Source organism: Podarcis cretensis, assembly GCF_951804945.1.
Source record: "Podarcis cretensis genome assembly, chromosome: 1".
NCBI classification, from domain to species: Eukaryota; Metazoa; Chordata; class Lepidosauria; order Squamata; family Lacertidae; genus Podarcis; species Podarcis cretensis.
The window spans coordinates 5,693,249-5,711,912 of record NC_137170.1 but is presented as its reverse complement, the minus strand read 5'-3'; the positions used below and the strand labels follow the sequence as shown (position 1 = coordinate 5,711,912).

Sequence of the window (18,664 nt, the reverse complement as noted above, 5' to 3'; positions counted from 1 at the left end):
TTCTATGATCTAGATGGGCCAAATGACTCACTATAAGGCAGTTTCCTCTGCTCCTATGTATAATATCAACCTCCTCTTTTGCTAACTAATCACAGCCTGGCTACACAGTTTTGAGGAATGCGGAAATACTCCTCTGAGCATATGCAGAGTATTTCCTGCACCTCTTTACTAATCAATCACAGTCCATGGCCTTCTGCTGGAACAATAAACTCGTTGACTGGACTGAAAACTAATCGGCTGTACAGTTTGTATGACCCCTGTAAGCTCTCCTGAACATGTGCAGAGTTCTCTCTCTCCCCCCCCCAACTAATCACAGCCTGGTTACACAACTCAGGGCCATTTTGAAAGACCCAGGCGAGAAAACGCAGCTGCTGGAAATTGCGCTTGTAATAAAACAGCAAAGGGTGAACAGGATGCCACGAGATCTCTGTGTAGAGAGAGAGAGGAACGTTTTGCCAAATCGCCAACAGGAGGGGGCTAAAAGGAGCATTCTAAAAAAAAAAAAAAAGACAAACAAGTGTGCTAGGCAAAGCCAGCACAAAATAAGCCCCCACCCAGACGCAAAAGTTGGAGACACACAGGATGTAAACAGGAAAGGCAGGCCACCCACAACAAGCTAAAAAAACTGATAGCCTTGGATTTGCTCCCGGGGAGACGCAATCTGCCATCCCTCGAAGCGGTGGCTGGCTTCAAGAGGGAGCGAATAAGCAGAGGCTTTTAAGCAGATGTTGGGCAGCCATCTATCATTGGTGCTTTAGCTGAGATTCCTGCAGTGCAGGGGGTTGGACTAGATGACCCCTGGGGTTCCCTTGCAACTCTATGATTCTATGAAAGGTAGCCAGAGGTGTGAACCTGGGCTCTCCAATCCCAGCGGCGGGGAGGAGGGGAGGTCAGAAAGGGACCCAGCGGGGACGGAAAGACACTCTGCGTGTACTCAGGTGACCCATCTGCCCCCCTGCTAGGGGACTAGGAGTGGCTCAAATCAAAGCTACTCCTGGCTCAATAATTTACTCAGAGGGGTGAGAGTTATGCCAGCGCCTTTGGCTAGTTTAAGGCAGCCTGGGCCGACCATGTGCGGTCAATAAATTGGTTGTTACGTTCCAGGGGTGCCAACTTAAATAAAATATTGAGGGCAGGTAAACCCCATTCCGCATAATCGAGCGCGCACACACCATTTGAATGGCGATGCCCATCAACTTGGGGGCGGGGTGGCCCCCTCAAATATTTTATTGGGGAGCCAAAGGGCCCCCCTAATTTAAAGGATTAATGGTTTTGCGGATCTGGCTAGGGAGCAAGGGAAGGCTGTGACCCCTTAAGGCGCATCAATGGGATGGTTGCTCCATTGAGATGAAAGGGTCTCGCTTCGGAACAGACACGCGGGGTAGACACAAGCGTCTGCCTAGGGTCTACTCTGAGGGCTCTCACACTATGCGCTCTCGGATCTTGAGCATCGTTAGGTGGGGGGGGAGTCACTTCTATTACGTTTTAGCTCTTTGGTGGGAGAGGGGCCTTTGGACAGGAGCGGGTGGGGAGTTTGTCAGACGGCTTGAACCCACAAGAACACTTTGAGGTGTGTCACAAGCGCGCGCAGGCGCAATGGGCAGGCGGGGTGGGGGAGATAAGGCAAACCCCAATCAGAGCATAGCCCACCACCCTCGCCAAAGACTGGATCTTAGGCAGAGACCTAGCTTGCACAGCAATCATTAAGAGCGTGCCAAAATGATGCTAAGACATGCCGAAGAGGTGCGGAGGTCCGATTTATAAGGGTTTGGGTGTGGGTGGGGGAAGATAGGAAATCTAACCTTAGTCCTGCCCCCCGAAATTGCAGCCAGGCAAGCGAGTTAGCAATTAAGACAATGCAAAAAGAAAACGAGAGCGCGGCGGGGAAAACCTTTCGGTCTGGGGAGGGAGAAAGAGAGGAAAGAAAATACCCCCCAACAGAAATAAATGATATATTTTTTAAAAAACAAATAATAATAAATAAATTAAAACTATAAAAGATATTGCGTTTACCTTTAAAATAATGACTCGCTTTATTTTTTATCTTTTAATATGTCGTTATAAATATATTTTGTCAAAATATATGATCATTATTGTCAAAACATTTGCACGTAAAGTCATAAATAAGGTCAAGGTGAACGGATTAAGGGATTTTTTTTTCCATTAATTTTTTTTTTTTTTTTTTTTTTTTTGCTGGCGCGCACGCGCCGCTGGGTTAGCGGCATAGGTGAGAAAGAGAATTTATGGCATAACTTGATGTTCCTTTTCTTTTTCGGGGAAAAAAAAAAAAAGGCACAGAAGGCCAACCCATTCTGGAACCTGGGAGGAGGACACGGAGAAGCAGCTCCTCTTCCCGCCACTTCCATCCCTGGGAAATTTTGGACGGGGCGGGCTGGATGGTTGAGGACAAGGGACCGGAGGGAAAGAACCGGACAGGGAAGAAGTTGATTTATCACTTTTTTAAAAAGGAAAAAAAATTCTCTCTCTCTCTGTTTCTCGCGTTTAACGACACCCACACCCTTCGACCACCATTTCCTGGTAATTCTTGAGGACCACCTTGTCGTACTCGTCCAGGTAGAGCATAGAGATGGCGCTGAGCTCGGTGGGGACGCAGCAGGCTTTGGGGATGCTGCCGTTGACCGAGTTGACCAGCGTCTGCACGATGGCGTGGTTGGTAGAGTTGAGGTGGTCAGCCAAAGGGAAAGGGCAGTCCCCGTGGCAGTAGAAAGCCTGGTAGCCCGGCGGGGCCACGATCCAGTCGTTCCAGCCCACGTCGCTGAAATCCACATAGAGCGCGTGGCGACGGCAGTTCTTCTTGTTCTTGCGCGCGCGCTGGTGCGCGTGCTTGGGGCTGCGCTTGGCCCGGCGCGTCAGCAGCGACTGGCCCCGGCCGTCGTGGCTGAAAGTGACCAGCAGGGGCCGGAGGCGGGCCCAGTCTCCGGCCCCCAGGCGGCCCCCTTGAGGTAAAGAGCGGCTAATCCGGACATGGCTGCCCTGGTGAGTCTGTAGCGCGGGGTGGAGGGGCAAAACCTCCACGGCCAGCCCGTGGTTGGGCTGGCCGCCTGCGGTCCATCGGATAACGGCGGGGCTCACGTCGAAGCTCTCCCAGCGGCTCACGTTGTGGTGCACCAGGCGGGTGTCCAACAGGCGGGTGGCCAGGTCCTCCCCTCGGCGGAGGGGCTTCATCACCTCGTAAATGTTGATCCGGTGGAAGCCCCTCTCCCAGGAGGACGCCTCGTCCTCGCCGACGATCTGCTGTCGGAAGAGCCGCAGCTCCGCCGAGGAGATGGCCTCGCCCGACGGCACGCTGCTCAGGTTGAAGAAGTAGCGCAGGCGGGCCGGCTGGTTGGCGGGCCCCGGGACTTGCTCGAGGTGCTCTGGAGAGGGGAAGGGGACCGGGAGGAGAAAGCAAGAGACAGGACGGTTGGTGGTGGCAGGAGGAAGGAGAGACAGCAACAGACGCGCAGAACAGACGGCGCGGTTTGGGCAAGCCCGGACAAAACCGAGCGCGCGATGGCCGTGGGTTGGGTGGCTGGCTGGGTCAGCGTCACGGGAAGGGCGCGATCCACCTGCTAAAGCACCGGGCTGGAGAGGAATAATACCCCTATCCATCTCCTCCAAAAGAAAACCCCCACCCCCCACTTTTGTCCATTTCACCTGCCTTTTGGGTTATCGCCACCCCCTGGCCGGCCCAGTTTACTCGGGGGGAAAGGCTCTTTTGATTGCCAGGAGGTGTCTGCTGCCTAATAGAAGCGCGCGAGGACTAGAGGAGGAGCTCCATTCTTGGACGCCTTGCGCAAAAGTTGCGCTGCGGGCAACAAGGCATACTTGGGGATAGCATTGATGCGATCCTAAACGCGCTTTGCTAAGAAATGAAGCCAGGCCAGCGGGTGATCGGGCTGCAAGGCTGCGGTTCCTGGCCCACTTATGAGGGTGCAACATTTCCCCCGCCCAGCTTAAATCCTTGGGATTCCCTTCATAGTACAATACAGCTATCATCCTGCATAAGAAAGGGCGTAGGTAACTGCTCTCAGTTTAGGAGAGTCTTTGCTTTGAACTCAGATCCTCTTGCTGGTAAAGGTTCGATCCTCCGCCCCACACACTCTGGCGCCCTCTCCCCACTCTGTTCTCTGCCCTATTGTAGAAGCCTAGTGAGCTGTTTGCTCAGGCACCATTTGTGCGTCCCAGCCCTCCGAGCACGCCCTATCGTTGTTACTTTTCAAAAATTTTTGCCCCACCTTACATGTGCACGGCGCTGGCCATCGAGCCAACAGCACAAACGACCCTGCCCGCGAGGAGGATGCAAGCATGCCTTTAGGATTCAAGAACAGGCCTTCCCATTGTCCCAGGAAGAGTTAAACCCATGCGCCTCTCCCTCCCCCCCCCCGCCTCTCTTTTAAAAAATACATCGGACGCTCTCCATTTAAGAGTAGATTTAGTAACTGTGAAATTCAGCCTCGCTGGATTCCCACTAGTCCGTGTATTGCGGGGTCGGGTGGCTTCTTGCGCTATCCGCCAAATTCGAATCAAGTCGTTGTTCTGTTATTTCCACATCCCCCCTCCGTCACCTCTGCACATAAGCAGAGTGCATTGTGGCCTGTCCTTCCCCTATAAGTTCTTGCACGTGCTCGTGTGATCCATTCTTCACGGCCACGCGCGCCCAGAGCACACTTCTTCTCCAGCTCTATCATCAGCAGACGACTTTAATCCAAAAGGAGCTACTCTTGAGGAAACAGGTTGTGCCTTGCAATACTGTAGATGCCCATTTATCAAATACGGCTTGCGAGTTGTAATTTAATAATAATAATAATAATAATAATAATAATAGTTCTTACTAATATTGCAGAGGAAAAAGTGGGCAGAAGTGTTTTAAAGCTACGTTTCCGATTTAAATTTATTGTTAGGGGAAAAGGAGATGCTCTCTTGGTGCGCGAAGCCCTCCCACCCAAAAAACCCCCCTCCTTTCTAATAACAGGGGTTGCAACCAGTACAGACTCCCGGCTCCAGTAGAAAGAAGCAAACTGGCTAGGAAACATTTGGATCCACTTGCAGTTGCATCTCTCTCTCTCTCTCTCTCTCTCTCTCTCTCTCTCTCACACACACACACACACACACACACTCCACCCCCCCAAACAGACGCAGTTTTACGTTGGTCATTAAAAAAAAGCCATCTCCATCTGTTCCCTCCCTCCGTTTCCCAAAAGGAACAAGCGGGAGTTTTTTGGTTGGTTTTTTGTGTTTAAAGGCGGGGACGAGCGCTTTGATATTTCTCCATAAACTTCTAAGTTTGGTCCGGGAAGAGAGGAGGAGCGAGATGGGGGTGGGAGTAACAGAACCGGAGTGAAATCTGGAGCAGCTGCTGATGGGCGATTCAGAGAGAGAACGCCTTTCAGTCCGTGCGCACGCAGGCCGACGTTCAACCGGAGAAAGGTGATTTAATAATATCAAATAATTTTAGTTGGCAATAGAGGTCTCAATCGTGCAAAAGTAGTCTGCAGACTTCTCTCCTCCCAAGCGACGTACTGTATCCTGCTCTTAAACCAAGCGAGCCCACTTCTCGAGAGGTCAAACCCTTCCCCTAAAACATAATGAGATCGTCTCTCTCGTATAAACGTTTCTCCAGATCCCGGTTTCCGTGTGTGAGCGCAGAAATGCCCACACAACCCCCCCGCTGTCCGTCCTCCTTAGCTGCTTCCTGGGCAAGGGAGGAGAAGGACGGCACCCGCGCTCATCACACGCCGGAGTATCACACTCGGAACCGGTTTCAATCCAAATCCATCGCATCCACAGCCCGATGCGGAGCAGGGGTGAAGGAGGAGGAGAAAACGAACTACCCCTTCCACCCCCCAAAAAAAACCAGGGGACACCTAACCCACCCAGTCCAACCCTGGAATCTTGCAAGCGGTGCTTTTAGCCCGGGTCCGGCCTCGGGCCGCCTGATCCTTTCAGGAGCATTTACTCGCAAGAAAGCCCCAACCGGACACTAGGAGGGGTGCATCAAATTTCGTTCCTCCCCACCTCCCCGCAAAAAAATAAAATAAATCAAATTCTGAAATCCCACCACCACCAATCACCATCATAATAGTCGGAGATCTACTCAGAAGCGCTCCGTGCGCCCCTTTCCAGTTTGTATACCTTCGTGGTGGAAGCTCCTCACGGTGTTGGCGCGGCTGGTGGACTTTTCCGGGTACTGGAGGCTGAGATCCTGCAGCTTTTCCTCCTCTTCCCCGGACTGGAGGCGATAGAGATCCAGCATGTATGAAGGGACGAGCGCCGCCTTGCTGGGCTGCGGCCGCCGCCGGAGCCCGAACATCTGGAGTAGGGTAGCCTCGAACCCGCGCAAGAGTTCATGGCTCGGGAACGGGCGGCGCGAAGTCCCCGAGGCGCCTTCTCCGTCTCCGGCCTCCCCGGCTCGCTGCTGCTGCTGCTGCTGCTGCTGGAGATGGTCCCCGACAACTTTCTTCTTCCCAGTCTCGGCAGGTATCAAGCTGGCACGGTTAGTACCTCCAAGCAGCACTCGGCACAATAAAACGACCATGAGGAGTCGGTTACCAGGCGTCATGGTGTCTCTGTTGGGGGGGAGGGAAGGGTGTAGTTGGGTTGGGGGGGGCAGAGAGCAGAAGGAGGGGAGGGAAGAGGGGGAGAAGGAGGGAGAAAGAGGAGCAAACAAACAAGGTCCGTCAAAAATGACACACTTTAGAAAAAAGTTAAAGAAACGCACACCCCAAGCTCAAAACACAAAGCAAAACACAAACCAGATCCCACCCCCCCCGAAAATGCAGTGCAGAACCTTATTGGGACTTTACGCCCAGCCAATTAAGACTTGGGACTTTACGCCCCCCCCCACCCGCAATTATCAACACCCCCCCAAAAAAATTTCTCCTCTGTTTTATCTGAGCAACGATCTGCGTAAAAATGGGGTCACGAAACCAGCTGTTAATACGCGCGAACCAAGTTCCGAAAACCCATCTCTGCTTTTCGCCCATCAAAACAGGGCTTTGCACTTGTTATTAATGGAAGTAATGTTTTTTTTTTTAAAATGCACTGGGAGAGGCTGGGAGTCGGAGGTCCCGATTCATTGTTGAGCAAGCTTCCAGGAGGTCTCCTTGGAAAGCGCTCTCCATAGCAAGTGTCTGTTGGAGCCTTCCCGGCTGCCGGCCGCTAGCCACGAGGTGCCCGCGGGGTAGCCCCGTTCGTGGGGGTTTGCGGGGAGGGGACGGGGAGATCTGCAGCCCCTCTCCGGCGTAAGGGCCTCGTGGATTGCGAGGGGAAGGGTGGGGGGATAAACGCGGAGGGGGAAGGACGCGCCTTCTCCAGGGTCTCCAGTCGTTCTTATTTACTTCGCATTTGACAAATATCCCCGTGGGGTAAAAACTAGATCTTCATTTTTAAAAAGGAAAAAAAAACACACACTACAGTCCGAGCCGATGGGCGTTTACTTGGAAGTAAGCCCCCAGTAGGGCTTACTCTCAAGTAAGGGCACGGAGAGATTGCACAGAAAATGCTCTCCCCTGAAAACAAACAAACCAAAAAACTGTTTCGAAATGAACCATTTGTTTTTAAAAGGAGCGAATAAAAGGACTCGGAAGTTTGAGAGTCCGGCGCTCGCTCACTCGCTCGCTCACTCTCACACACAACAAGCTCCGTCTCTCTCTCTCCCTCCCTCCCTCTCTTTTTCTTGGTTCTTTTTCATCCTCCCCCTCTTTTAAACCAGAACTCACACAAGGAATGAGAAAGCGCTACTCACTGACAGAAAGCAAGGCATATAGAAACAGTCCATGGTTCTTGACAGCCAAGCGTGGAGCAGGACTCGTGGGAAAGCTCACGCGGGGAATCCGGAGTCAAGCCGCTTTGCGGAGCCGGGGAGAGTCAATCTATCGCTCGCTGCTACTGCTGCTGCTGCTTCGCCTTCTTCCTCTTCGTCTTCTTCTCCGGGCTGCGGGCAGGAGCAATCGCGCGCCACGGCTTGCTGCTCCAGAGCGACTCCTGGAAAACGAATATATTTGAATATAATGAAACTCCCGAGCAGGCTGCCTTCTGCTTTTCTTCCAGCCCCGGAGAGGGTCACGTGGGTCCGAGGAGCCAGCCTGTCAATCAGCGAGCCGCAAACTCCGCCTTCCTCCTCCTCCTCCTCCTCCTCCTCTGTCCTGGGCTCTGCAAAGGGATGTCCCACCTCCTTGGCCTCTGTCAATCTCCCCGTAGCTTTTCCTTTCCTTTCTCTTCTACTTTCCTTCTAAAGAGAGAGTGTGCACAGCTGAGTGTGAACTGCAACTCCCTTTGGCTTGATCCAGATGCGAATCCAAAGCCTTCCCAGTCCAGACTTTACCTTAGGTAGCTTAGCATTGTATGCACTGACTGGCAGCAGCTCTTGGGGGTTCAGACAGGAGTCTTTCTCAGTCCTACCTGGAGACGCCTTTGCATGGAACCCGGGACCTTCTTCATGCAGAGCGAACGCTCTGACTACTGAGCTACAGTCAGTGGCGTAGCGTGGGTTATCAGCACCTGGGGCAAGGCAAGTAATTTGCGCCCCCTAACCCATGGATTTGTGCCCCCTAACCCGTGGATTTGCACCCCCTAACCCGTGGATTTCCCTAACACCCAGATGTTGCGCCCGGTGCGGCCGGCCCCCCCTGCACCCCCCACGCTACGCCACTGGCTACAGTCCCTTTTCTGCATGAGTGCTCCAAGACCACATTCAAAGGCAACTAGGAGGGGGCCCCAAGCCACCCCCATTTTTTTTAATGCGCTGGGGGAGGGGACTTGCAAAGAAGAGATTGTTGTTGTTTAGTCGTGTCCGACTCTTCGTGACCCCATGGACCAGAGCACGCCAGGCCCTCCTGTCTTCCACTGCCTCCCGCAGTTTGGTCAAACTCATGCTGGTAGCTTCGAGAACACTGTCCCACCATCTCATCCTCTGTCGTCCCCTTCTCCTTGTGCCCTCCATCTTTCCCAACATCAGGGTCTTTTCCCTGGAGTCTTCTCTTCTCATGAGGTGGCCAAAGTCTTGGAGCCTCAGCTTCAGGATCTGTCCTTCCAGTGAGCACTCAGGGCTGATTTCCTTCAGAATGGAGAGGTTGGATCTTCTTGCAGTCCATAGGACTCTCAAGAGTCTCCTCCAGCACCAGAATTCAAAAGCATCCATTCTTTGGCGATCAGCCTTTTTTATGGTCCAGCTCTCTTTGTTGTTGTTGTGACTTTAAAGATGAATGGGAACCTTTGACAAAATATTTGAAGAAACAACAATATGAACTGGACTCTTTGGCAGGTTTTGAATAAACACTCACAAAATATTTATTGGTAATATTTGTTGTTGTTGTTTAGTCGTGTCTGACTCTTTGTGACCCCCTGGACCAGAGCACGCCAGGCCCTCCTGTCTTCCACTGCCTCCCGCAGTTTTGTCAAACTCATGCTGGTAGCTTCGAGAACACTATCCAACCATCTCGTCCTCTGTCATCCCCTTCTCCTTGCGCCCTCCATCTTTCCCAACATCAGGGTCTTTTCCAGGGAGTCTTCTCTTCTCATGAGGTGGCAAAGAAGAGATGCCTCAAACCAAAATGACTCATCTTAAGGCAAAGGGGAGGTATGTACAGCAGTGCCTGTCCCTTGATGCTTGCCACCACACCTCTGCAACGCAGGAATCTCAGCTCAAGCATCCATGACAGATGGCCATCCACCCTCTGCTTATAAACCTCCAAGGAAGGAGAGTCCACAACCTCCAGAGCGAGAGATTGGACCAGATGACCCTCAGCATCCCTTCCAACTGTACAATTCTGTGACTGTATGAAATAAAGGTATTGGTACACTCCATCTGGTATGCAAGCTACCTGCCCGCAGACTGTCTCCCCAGAGTTGGGCATGCTCTGGTTATCTCCTGCTTGGACTACTGCAATGCGCTCTACGTGGGGCTACCTTTGAAGGTGACCCAGAAACCACAACTAATCCAGAATGCGGCAGCTAGACTGGTGACTGGGAGTGGCCGCCGAGACCACATAACACCGGTCTTCCCACCATCCCTGACCATTCCCACCATCCCTGACCATTGGTCCTTTAAGCTAGGGATGATGGGAGTTGTAGTCCCAAAACTTCTGGAGGGCTGAGTTTGGGGATGCCTGACCTATTAGGAGGCTGGTAAAGGGACCCCTGACCATTAGGTCCAGTCGTGACCGACTCTGAGGTTGCGGCGCTCATCTCGCTTTATTGGCCGAGGGAGCCGGTGTACAGCTTCCAGGTCATGTGGCCAGCATGACTAAGCCGCTTCTGGCGAACCAGAGCAGCGCATGGAAACGCCGTTTACCTTCCCACTGGAGCGGTACCTATTTATCTACTTGCAAGTTTTGGCATGCTTTCGAACTGCTGGGTTGGCAGGAGCAGGGACCGAGCAACAGAAGCTCACCCCGTCGTGGAGATTCGAACCGCCGACCTTCTGATCGGCAAGTCCTAGGCTGTTTAACCCACAGCGCCATCTACCAGGAGGCTGGTAGTGTCCGACAACTGCATTTTTTTGGGTCAGATCACATGTTTGGGCTCATTGCTTGATGACCACGTCACCCAGTGACAATGTGCATGTGCCAAACGGGTTATCACCACCAATTTCACACTACAGAGAGGGCTTGCTTCACACATGGTGTCAGTTCATCCATCAAAGCCTTGTTAGCACACAAGGGCCTCGGGACTATCTACCAAAAACAGCTGAGGATGTGACCTCTCCACCCACACACAGAAAAGCATGGGGGATATGAGAGAGGTGCGAATATGCCAGAGCCCATTTATTTTGCTCATCCAATTTGCAGATACCAAACTGGGAGGGGTAGCTAATGCTGCAGAAGACACAATCAGAATTCAAAATGACCTCAACAGATTGGAGAACACAGCCCAAACTAACAAAATGTACAGGTGAAACTCGAAAAATTAGAATATCATGGAAAAGTTCATTTATTTCAGTAATTCACAGTGGCGTAGCGTGGGGGGTGCAGGGGGGGCCGGCTGCACCGGGCGCAACATCTGGGGGTTAGGGTTAGGGGGCGCAAATCCACGGGTTAGGGGGCGCAAATTACTTGTCTTGCCCCGGGTGCTGACAACCCACGCTACGCCACTGGTAATTCAACAAAAGATGAAACTAATATATGAGATAGACTCCTGACATGACATTCAAAGCAAGATATGTCAAGCCTTTATTTGTTATAATTGTGATGATCATGGCATAAGTTGAATTATTGAAATAAATTAACTTTTCCATGATATTCTAATTTTTCAAGTTTCACCTGTATTTCAATAGGGAGAAATGTCAGGTTTCGCACTGAGGCTGAAAGAACCAGATGCACAAATATAAGACGGGGGGGGGGGCACACCTGGCTTACTAGTAGTACATGTGAAAAGGATCTAGATGTCTTGGTGGACCACAAGCTGGACACGAGTCCACAGTGTGATGCAGCAGCAAAAAAAGCTAACGCTATTCTAGGCCACATTATCGGAAGTACAGTGGTGCCCCGCAAGACGAATGCCTCGCAAGACGGAAAACTCGCTAGACGAAAGAGTTTTCCGTTTTGGAGGTGCTTCGCAAAACGAATTTCCTATGGGCTTGCTTCGCAAGACGAAAATGTCTTGCGAGTTCCTGCGGGTTTCTTTTCTCCCCCCCCCCTTTTCTAAGCCACTAAGCCGCTTATCCACTTATTCGCTAAGCCGATAAGCCGCTAAAAGCCGCTAAACCGCTAATAGTGCTAATCCGCTAAGCCGTCAATGGGCTTGCTTCGCAAGACGAAAAAACCGCTAGACGAAGAGAATCGTGGAACGGATTCTTTTCGTCTTGTGAGGCACCACTGTATAGGGTCCAGATCAAGGGAAGCAATAGTACTACTCTATTCTGCCTTGGTCAGACCACACCTGGAGTCCTGTATCCAGTTCTGGGAGCCACAATTTAAGATGGATGTTGACAAGCTGGAATGTGTGCAGAGGAGGGCAATTAAGATGATCAAGGGTCTAGAAGCCAAGCCTTATGAGGAACAGTTGAGGGAGTTGTGTATGTTTAGCCTGGAGAAGAGGAGACCAAGAGGAGTGTGGAGTTGCAGTGCTCTTCATCCGTGACATCACGGGCACTAACCAGTAGGTGCCTGTGATACTCGTAGCACCATATTCCAGACAGCACTGTGCTAACTTTCGTAGGAACCGAATTTGGGTGCCACTGAATTATGGTAGTCACCATGGTAATGAGTGTGTAGCTAGAAAGAGAATATTTCACATGCTGCCTCTTAACATATAGAGGCTAAGTAAAGGATACCGTTGAGCAGACTGATTTAGAGAGGATAAGTAAATTACTGGTAGTTGCAAGTACCTACCGTATTTTTTGCCCTATAGGACGCACTTTTTCCCCTCCAAAAATGAAGGGGAAATCGTCCTATGGGGCGAATACAGGCTTTCGCTGAAGCTTGGAGAGCGAGAGGGGTCGGTGCGCACCGACCCCTCTCGCTCTCCAGGCTTCAGGAAGCTATCAGCAAGCTCCCCAGGCTGCGGATAGCAGCCTGCTGTCTGGCTCGCGGGCGCCCTGAAGCAGAGCGCCCCGCATGCCGGGCAGACATCCACAGCCTGGGGAGCCCTGCGGGAGTTCCTGCAGGGCTCCCTAGGCTGCGGATAGCAGCCTGCTGCACGGAGCATGGGGAGTGCTGAAGCAGAGCACCCCGCGCTTCGGGCAGACATCGGGCAGCCCCACAAGCTCGGGGGACAGCGGGGAGGCGGAGCCCCGCCATACCGCTGTTCCCCGACCTGGTTTGGTTTCCCCAACCTGGTTTTGGGGGGGGGGAATAAAGGAAATTCCCCCCCCCCTTTATTTCCCCCCAAGAAAACTAGGTGCGTCCTATGGGACGAAAAATACGGTATATTGTAACGCATGATGAAACTTTGTATTTTCCCACAATCTCTGAATGGTTAAAGAAAGATTTCGGATACTGCTTTCTTGCTGAACAGGATGCTTTCTAAGGCGTAAGTTTTGAAGCCAAGAAAACAGATCTTTGAAAGATTGCAATTACTTGAGTGATAACTACAAAGATAAGATACATCCATATATTTTCCTATCTCTGCTGTAGCAATTTATGATGGGTTGATACTGTGTGGCAATAGATTAGATTCATTGTTGTTCTTCGTGGTTTAGGAACAACGTTGCTACGGTTTTATGTGATCTGGGCTGGGCTTGGGGAGTAAAACCCTGAGGAAATATCTGTACCCCCTGTCTTGTGCAGAGGTCAGCAAGCTTTTTCAGTCATGGGCCAGTCCACCGTCCCTCAGACTATGTAGAGGGCCAGACTATATTTTGAAAAAAATATATGAATGAATTCCTATGCCCCACAAATAACCCAGAGATGCATTTTAAATCAAAGGACACATTCTACTCATGTAAAAACATGCTGATTCCCGGACCGTCCGTGGGCCGGATTTAGAAGGCAATTGGGCCAGATCCGGCCCCCGGGCCTTAGGTTCCCTACCCCTGGTCTTGTAGAATATCTTTGGGAGAAGAAAAGGGTAAGGAGTACAGTGGTACCTCGGGTTAAGAACTTAATTCGTTCCAGAGGTCCGTTCTTAACCTGAAACTGTTCTTAACCTGAAGCACCACTTTAGCTAATGGGGCCTTCTGCTGCCACCACGCCGCCGGAGCACGATTTCTGTTCTTATCCTGAAGCAAAGTTCTTAACCTGAAGCACTATTTCTGGGTTAGCAGAGTCTGTAACCTGAAGCGTATGCAACCCAAGGTACCACTGTAAACCCTACACAAATGTGGAGGGGAATCCCTAGGGATGGCGTCTTGTAAGCCTTCTTCTGGCAACTCTTGCAGCCAAACTGGTGCCAAACGTCTTGCTCTGGTTTCCTTTGGACCACTTCAGTAAGACCGAGTGCGGAGTCTTGCAGGGGTGAACGACGGCGTCGTGACACCCGGGGCGGCAAACCACTATGTACGGCGCATGTGTGGCGTCACTACGTACAGCGTATGCGCCGTACATAGCGATGCCACAATGCGCTGTACATAGTGGTTTGCTGGCGGCGCTCAAGCTCCGTACAGACGGTGCCGTGATCCTCTGCTTGCGGCTGTAGCAGTGATGGAGGGATCCCACCGCCGTCCGTACGGTGCTTGAGCGGCACCAGCAGCAAACCACTACGTACAGCGCATGCGTGCGCCGCCGCACATGCGCTTTACATAGTGGTTTGCTGCCAGCGCCAGGATTCTCTGCTTGCAGCTGCAGCCGTGAACAGAGGATCCTCCACATGCAGCTGCGGTGGTGTGATGCCTGCTCTCGCGGCTGTGAGCCCCTGCGGGGTGCTTTCTTGTCAGCCCGCCAGACATGGCACCCGGGGCACACTGCCCCCCCCCATTGCAACGCCACTGGGGTCTTGTTGTCTGGGCATCCCAGCACCTCCAAACATACTGCCCAGGCTGTATGCGCCCAAGGGAGGTCATGTCCGAGCTGATAATGCAGCAAAAACAACATGGGAATAATCAGTTACGAGTTACCAGTCTCTGCAGCCACAGCAGGCACTGCGATTCTCCAGCAGGGGAGAGGGTGCCTGGAGGATATATATACTGCATGAAATTTCTCATTTCTTTGGACTTGCTGTGGAATGACCACGCAAGTGCCTTCTGCTATCCATAGAGCAGAATAAACTCTTTCTCTGAACCAAACCTCGGTGTCATTTGACTTCCTTCCTCCCATCCAGGAGCAACGCAGCCCCCACCAATTGGTAAAGTCTAATAAGGCTACCTGCGGGGGACGCAGGTGGCGCTGTGGGTTAAAGCCTCAGCGCCTAGGGCTTGCCGATCGAAAGGTCGGCGGTTCAAATCCCTGCGGCGGGGTGCGCTCCCGCTGCTCGGTCCCAGCGCCTGCCAACCTAGCAGTTCGAAAGCACCTCCGGGTGCAAGTAGATAAATAGGGACCGCTTACCAGCGGGAAGGTAAACGGCGTTTCCGTGTGCGGCTCTGGCTCGCCAGATGCAGCTTTGTCACGCTGGCCACGTGACCCGGAAGTGTCTCCGGACAGCGCTGGCCCCTGGCTTCTTAAGTGAGATGGGCGCACAACCCCAGAGTCTGTCAAGACTGGCCCGTATGGGCAGGGGTACCTTTACCTTAATAAGGCTACAACCCCTGCAAGCACACTCCATTTTCTCTCAAGACAGATGGACGCCAACAACAACAAACTTATAAACTTTTTCAAAATGGATTTTTAAACAAAATATTTATTGTGCAGTGTACGTCGGCGGTCTCCCGGAATGAAATATAACCTCTAGATTCCCAGCTTCCATTTTTAAAAAAAAGTTTCTAGAATTTTGCAGAACCTGAGATATGAGGGAAAATGTACCATTCTTCTCGTTTTGTGTGTGTGGAAAAATTAGCCTGGGGGATCATGGGGCAACAAAGCTGCCAGTACCTACTAGCCATGAGGTGTCCACAGCATAAACCTAAAGCCCCCCAACTAAGGATGGACCTGAGATAGGATAGCTCAGTCAGGAGAGCAGGACTTCATCTGTGGCCTAGGACCCACACACGTACGGGACCGCCTCTCCTGGTCTGCCCCATGGAGGACCTTAAGGTCCACAAATGACAACACTTTGGAGGTCCCAAGTCGCAAGGTGGTTAGACAGGTCTCAACTAGGGCCAGGGCCTTTTCAGCACTGGCCCCGACGTGGTGGAACGCTCTGTCACAAGAGACCAGGGCCCTGCAGGACTTGACATCTTTCCGCAGGGCCTGCAAGACAGAGCTGTTCCGCCTGGCCTTTGGTTTGGACTCAGTCTGACCCTTCTGTTTCCCTCCCCTTATGGTTTCGACTTTTAAAATGAGGCTGCATTTTAAATGGCATTTTAACCTGTATTTTAAATTGGTTCTCCCCCCCCCCCCCATTATGTTTTTACTGTAATTTTACTGGTGTTAGCCGCCCTGAGCCCGGCTTTGGCCGGGGAGGGCAGGGTATAAATAAATATTATTATTATTATTATTATTATTATTATTATTATTATTATTATTATTATTTCAGGGCTGTGGTTTGAGCCCCATGTTGGGCAAAACATTCCTGCATCACAGAGGGCTGGGCTAGATGACCCTCGGGGTCCCTTCCAATTCTACCATTATATGAAGCCAACTTCCTTGGGGTGGTTTCTCCCAGCATGTCCTGTTCAACCTAAAACCTACAGGTCAGTGAAGTACGTACAGTCTTTTATATGGGGATAAGAATTAGGGCCGGCGTCTTAGCATTTGGATGAAAGGCAGAAAATATATTTTGTAAATTCAAACTCTTGGATGTTTTCTTTTTTTTAAAAAAAAGTCAGAGGGTCTCCGTTTCTTGCTCTGAGTGACTGAGAGAAAGACAGGCAAATTCCACTTTTGTGGAAGCTTTCTGGAAGCCCTGTCCTCGGTGACATGCCATTTAAAGAAAAAAGCAAAAAAAAAAAAAAAGTTCCTAAGAAAGGAGCACGTTAAACATGGGCGAATAATGAGATTTCATGTTTGATCCAGGCTTTGGGGCTGAATCTGATCATCCCAATTATTTCCTTACGTACGTGTTCCCCTTTTCTCTCTTTTTTCTTCACGGAATGCGTTCCCCTGTAACGCTCATAAAACTTTGCTACCTGCGTAAAGAAACAATCCTTTCTGATCGCTTTATGCTCAGCTGAGAGACCTTTTGCACAATCCCTTTGCTGCATGAATCAAGAATTTTTCTCCTTTCCCCCCTCTACTGCCAGTCTCCCACCCCACCACCACCCTGGTCAAACTCAAATCCGATTAGGAACTTAATCACCCCAAGTGAAGTAATGCAAACATATTGGGTATTTCCATTTCACAGAAACAGGGGTGGTTGTTGTTTTCTTTCTAAAGGCAAGGAAGAGAAAAACATGTTTTTATGGGGGGGGGGGGCAAACAGAAATCTGTCCACAAGGGCTCAGTGTGGGCAAATGACCTTTTAAAATAACAAACAAATCACTTGCCCAATCATAAAGCATTTCAAACCCACAGTTTAAAAGACTTGATTTCATTTTGTAAAAAAGAAAAAGGGGGAAAAAGTTTATTACCGTATTTTTTGCTCTATAAGACGCACCAGACCACAAGACGCACCTAGTTTTTGGAGGAGGAAAACAAGAAAAAATATATATTCTGAATCTCAGAAGCCAGAGGGATCTCTGCGCAGTGAAAGCAGCGATCCCTCTTGCTATTCTGGCTTCTGGGATAGCTGTGCAGCCTGCATTCACTCCATAAGACGCACACACATTTCCCTTACTTTTTAGGAGGGAAAAAGTTAGTCTTATAGAGCAAAAAATACGGTAATTGCCCATTCTGCTTAAGGCACTCAAAGCCTTTGCATTGTTTTGAAATGCAAAAAAGTGAAGCACCACAAACTGTACAGAAACTGTACAGAAAATAAAAGTTATAGAGTGAGATGACAGAACATGTACAGAGAACTTTCTGCATGGAGGGGTATTCAAAAATATGATAGCCCTCTCTCCCCCTCCCCAGTCTATGGACCGAAGTGGTAAGGGGTAGCTCAGTCCATAAAGCATGAGATTCTTAATCTCAGGGTTGTGGTTCGAGCCCCACATTGGGTGAAATACGGTACTTCTGCATGGCAGGAGTTTGGACTAGATGTCCCTCGTAGTCTGTCCTGACTCGACGATTCTACAATCTAGAATTCTGCTACTCATTTATTTATAGAACAAAATTTATATACGAGTGTCGGAAAACCTCTAAGCAGTTTGCGAAAATAGAAACTAAAACGTCGACATTCTCAATAAATTAACAGGTATTTGAAAACGTTCAAAAGATGGAGAAAACCAACAGCAGCTAAGAAGCCATAAAACACACGTAAACCTCTACAGATCTGGCTTGGGCTTGCCTAAAGGAAAGTGTTTTAAGGAGGCTCTGAAAAGGCTCCAGCGAAGGCACCTGCCTGGCGTCAAGTGACAAGGAGTTCCAAAGTCTCATTTCTTACAAGCGGGGAATGTTATGTGGCAGCATTAATGGTGCCCATTTCGCAGATTGGAATTAATATACCATCCCAATCCACCACAATCCCTCCCACTCTGGCTAATGTTCAGGTCTGTTTGTGGACGCTCACGTAGATTTAATGGCATAATTTCTCCACGCACAGAAGAGAGAGATCAGCAGGCTTGAAAGGGAACCTCGAAAATAATGGGGTGTGTCCAAATGCAGCTGCGTGTGGTCTGAACCTGCTCAGTATCCCCGAAATGTTGACTGAGTGTTGTGGGCTAGCTGCCACTCAGCCTGGAACAGAGGCTCAGCCGGCCACAACTGGAAGCCAGGCATTTAATAATCTCAGAAGCATAGAGCTGCCAGGGCCCATCAGGGTCTTCTAGTCCAACCCTCTGCAGTGCAGGAATCTTTTTGTCCTACATGCAACCCTGAGATTAAGAGATAATAATGATGATGATGATGATGATGATGATGATGATGTTATTTATATGCCACCCATCTGACTGGGGTTGCCCCAGCCACTCTGGGTGGCTCCCAACAAAATATTAAAAACACAATACAGAGGGTACCTCAGGTTACAGACGCTTCAGGTTACAGACTCCGCTAACCCAGAAATAATTCAAGCTATGGTTTTCCCAGTAGTGATGTATGGAAGTGAGAGCTGGACCATCAAGAAGGCTGATCGCCAAAGAATTGATGCTTTTGAA

General features: G+C 50.6%; 1 protein-coding gene across 1 annotated transcript; it reads right to left on the bottom strand.

Moving 5' to 3' along the window:
• Window positions 1–2,032: 2,032 nt before the first annotated feature.
• On the bottom strand, window positions 2,033–8,055 carry BMP4 (bone morphogenetic protein 4). Its single transcript, XM_079970626.1, has 3 exons — window positions 7,748–8,055; window positions 6,136–6,569; window positions 2,033–3,377 (listed from the first exon to the last, which is right to left on the bottom strand). The coding sequence occupies exons 2-3, from the start codon at window positions 6,560–6,562 to the stop codon at window positions 2,503–2,505; spliced, it is 1,302 nt and encodes a 433-aa protein (XP_079826752.1). The 5' UTR covers window positions 6,563–6,569; window positions 7,748–8,055; the 3' UTR covers window positions 2,033–2,502.
• Between the last annotated feature and the right edge of the window lie 10,609 nt (window positions 8,056–18,664).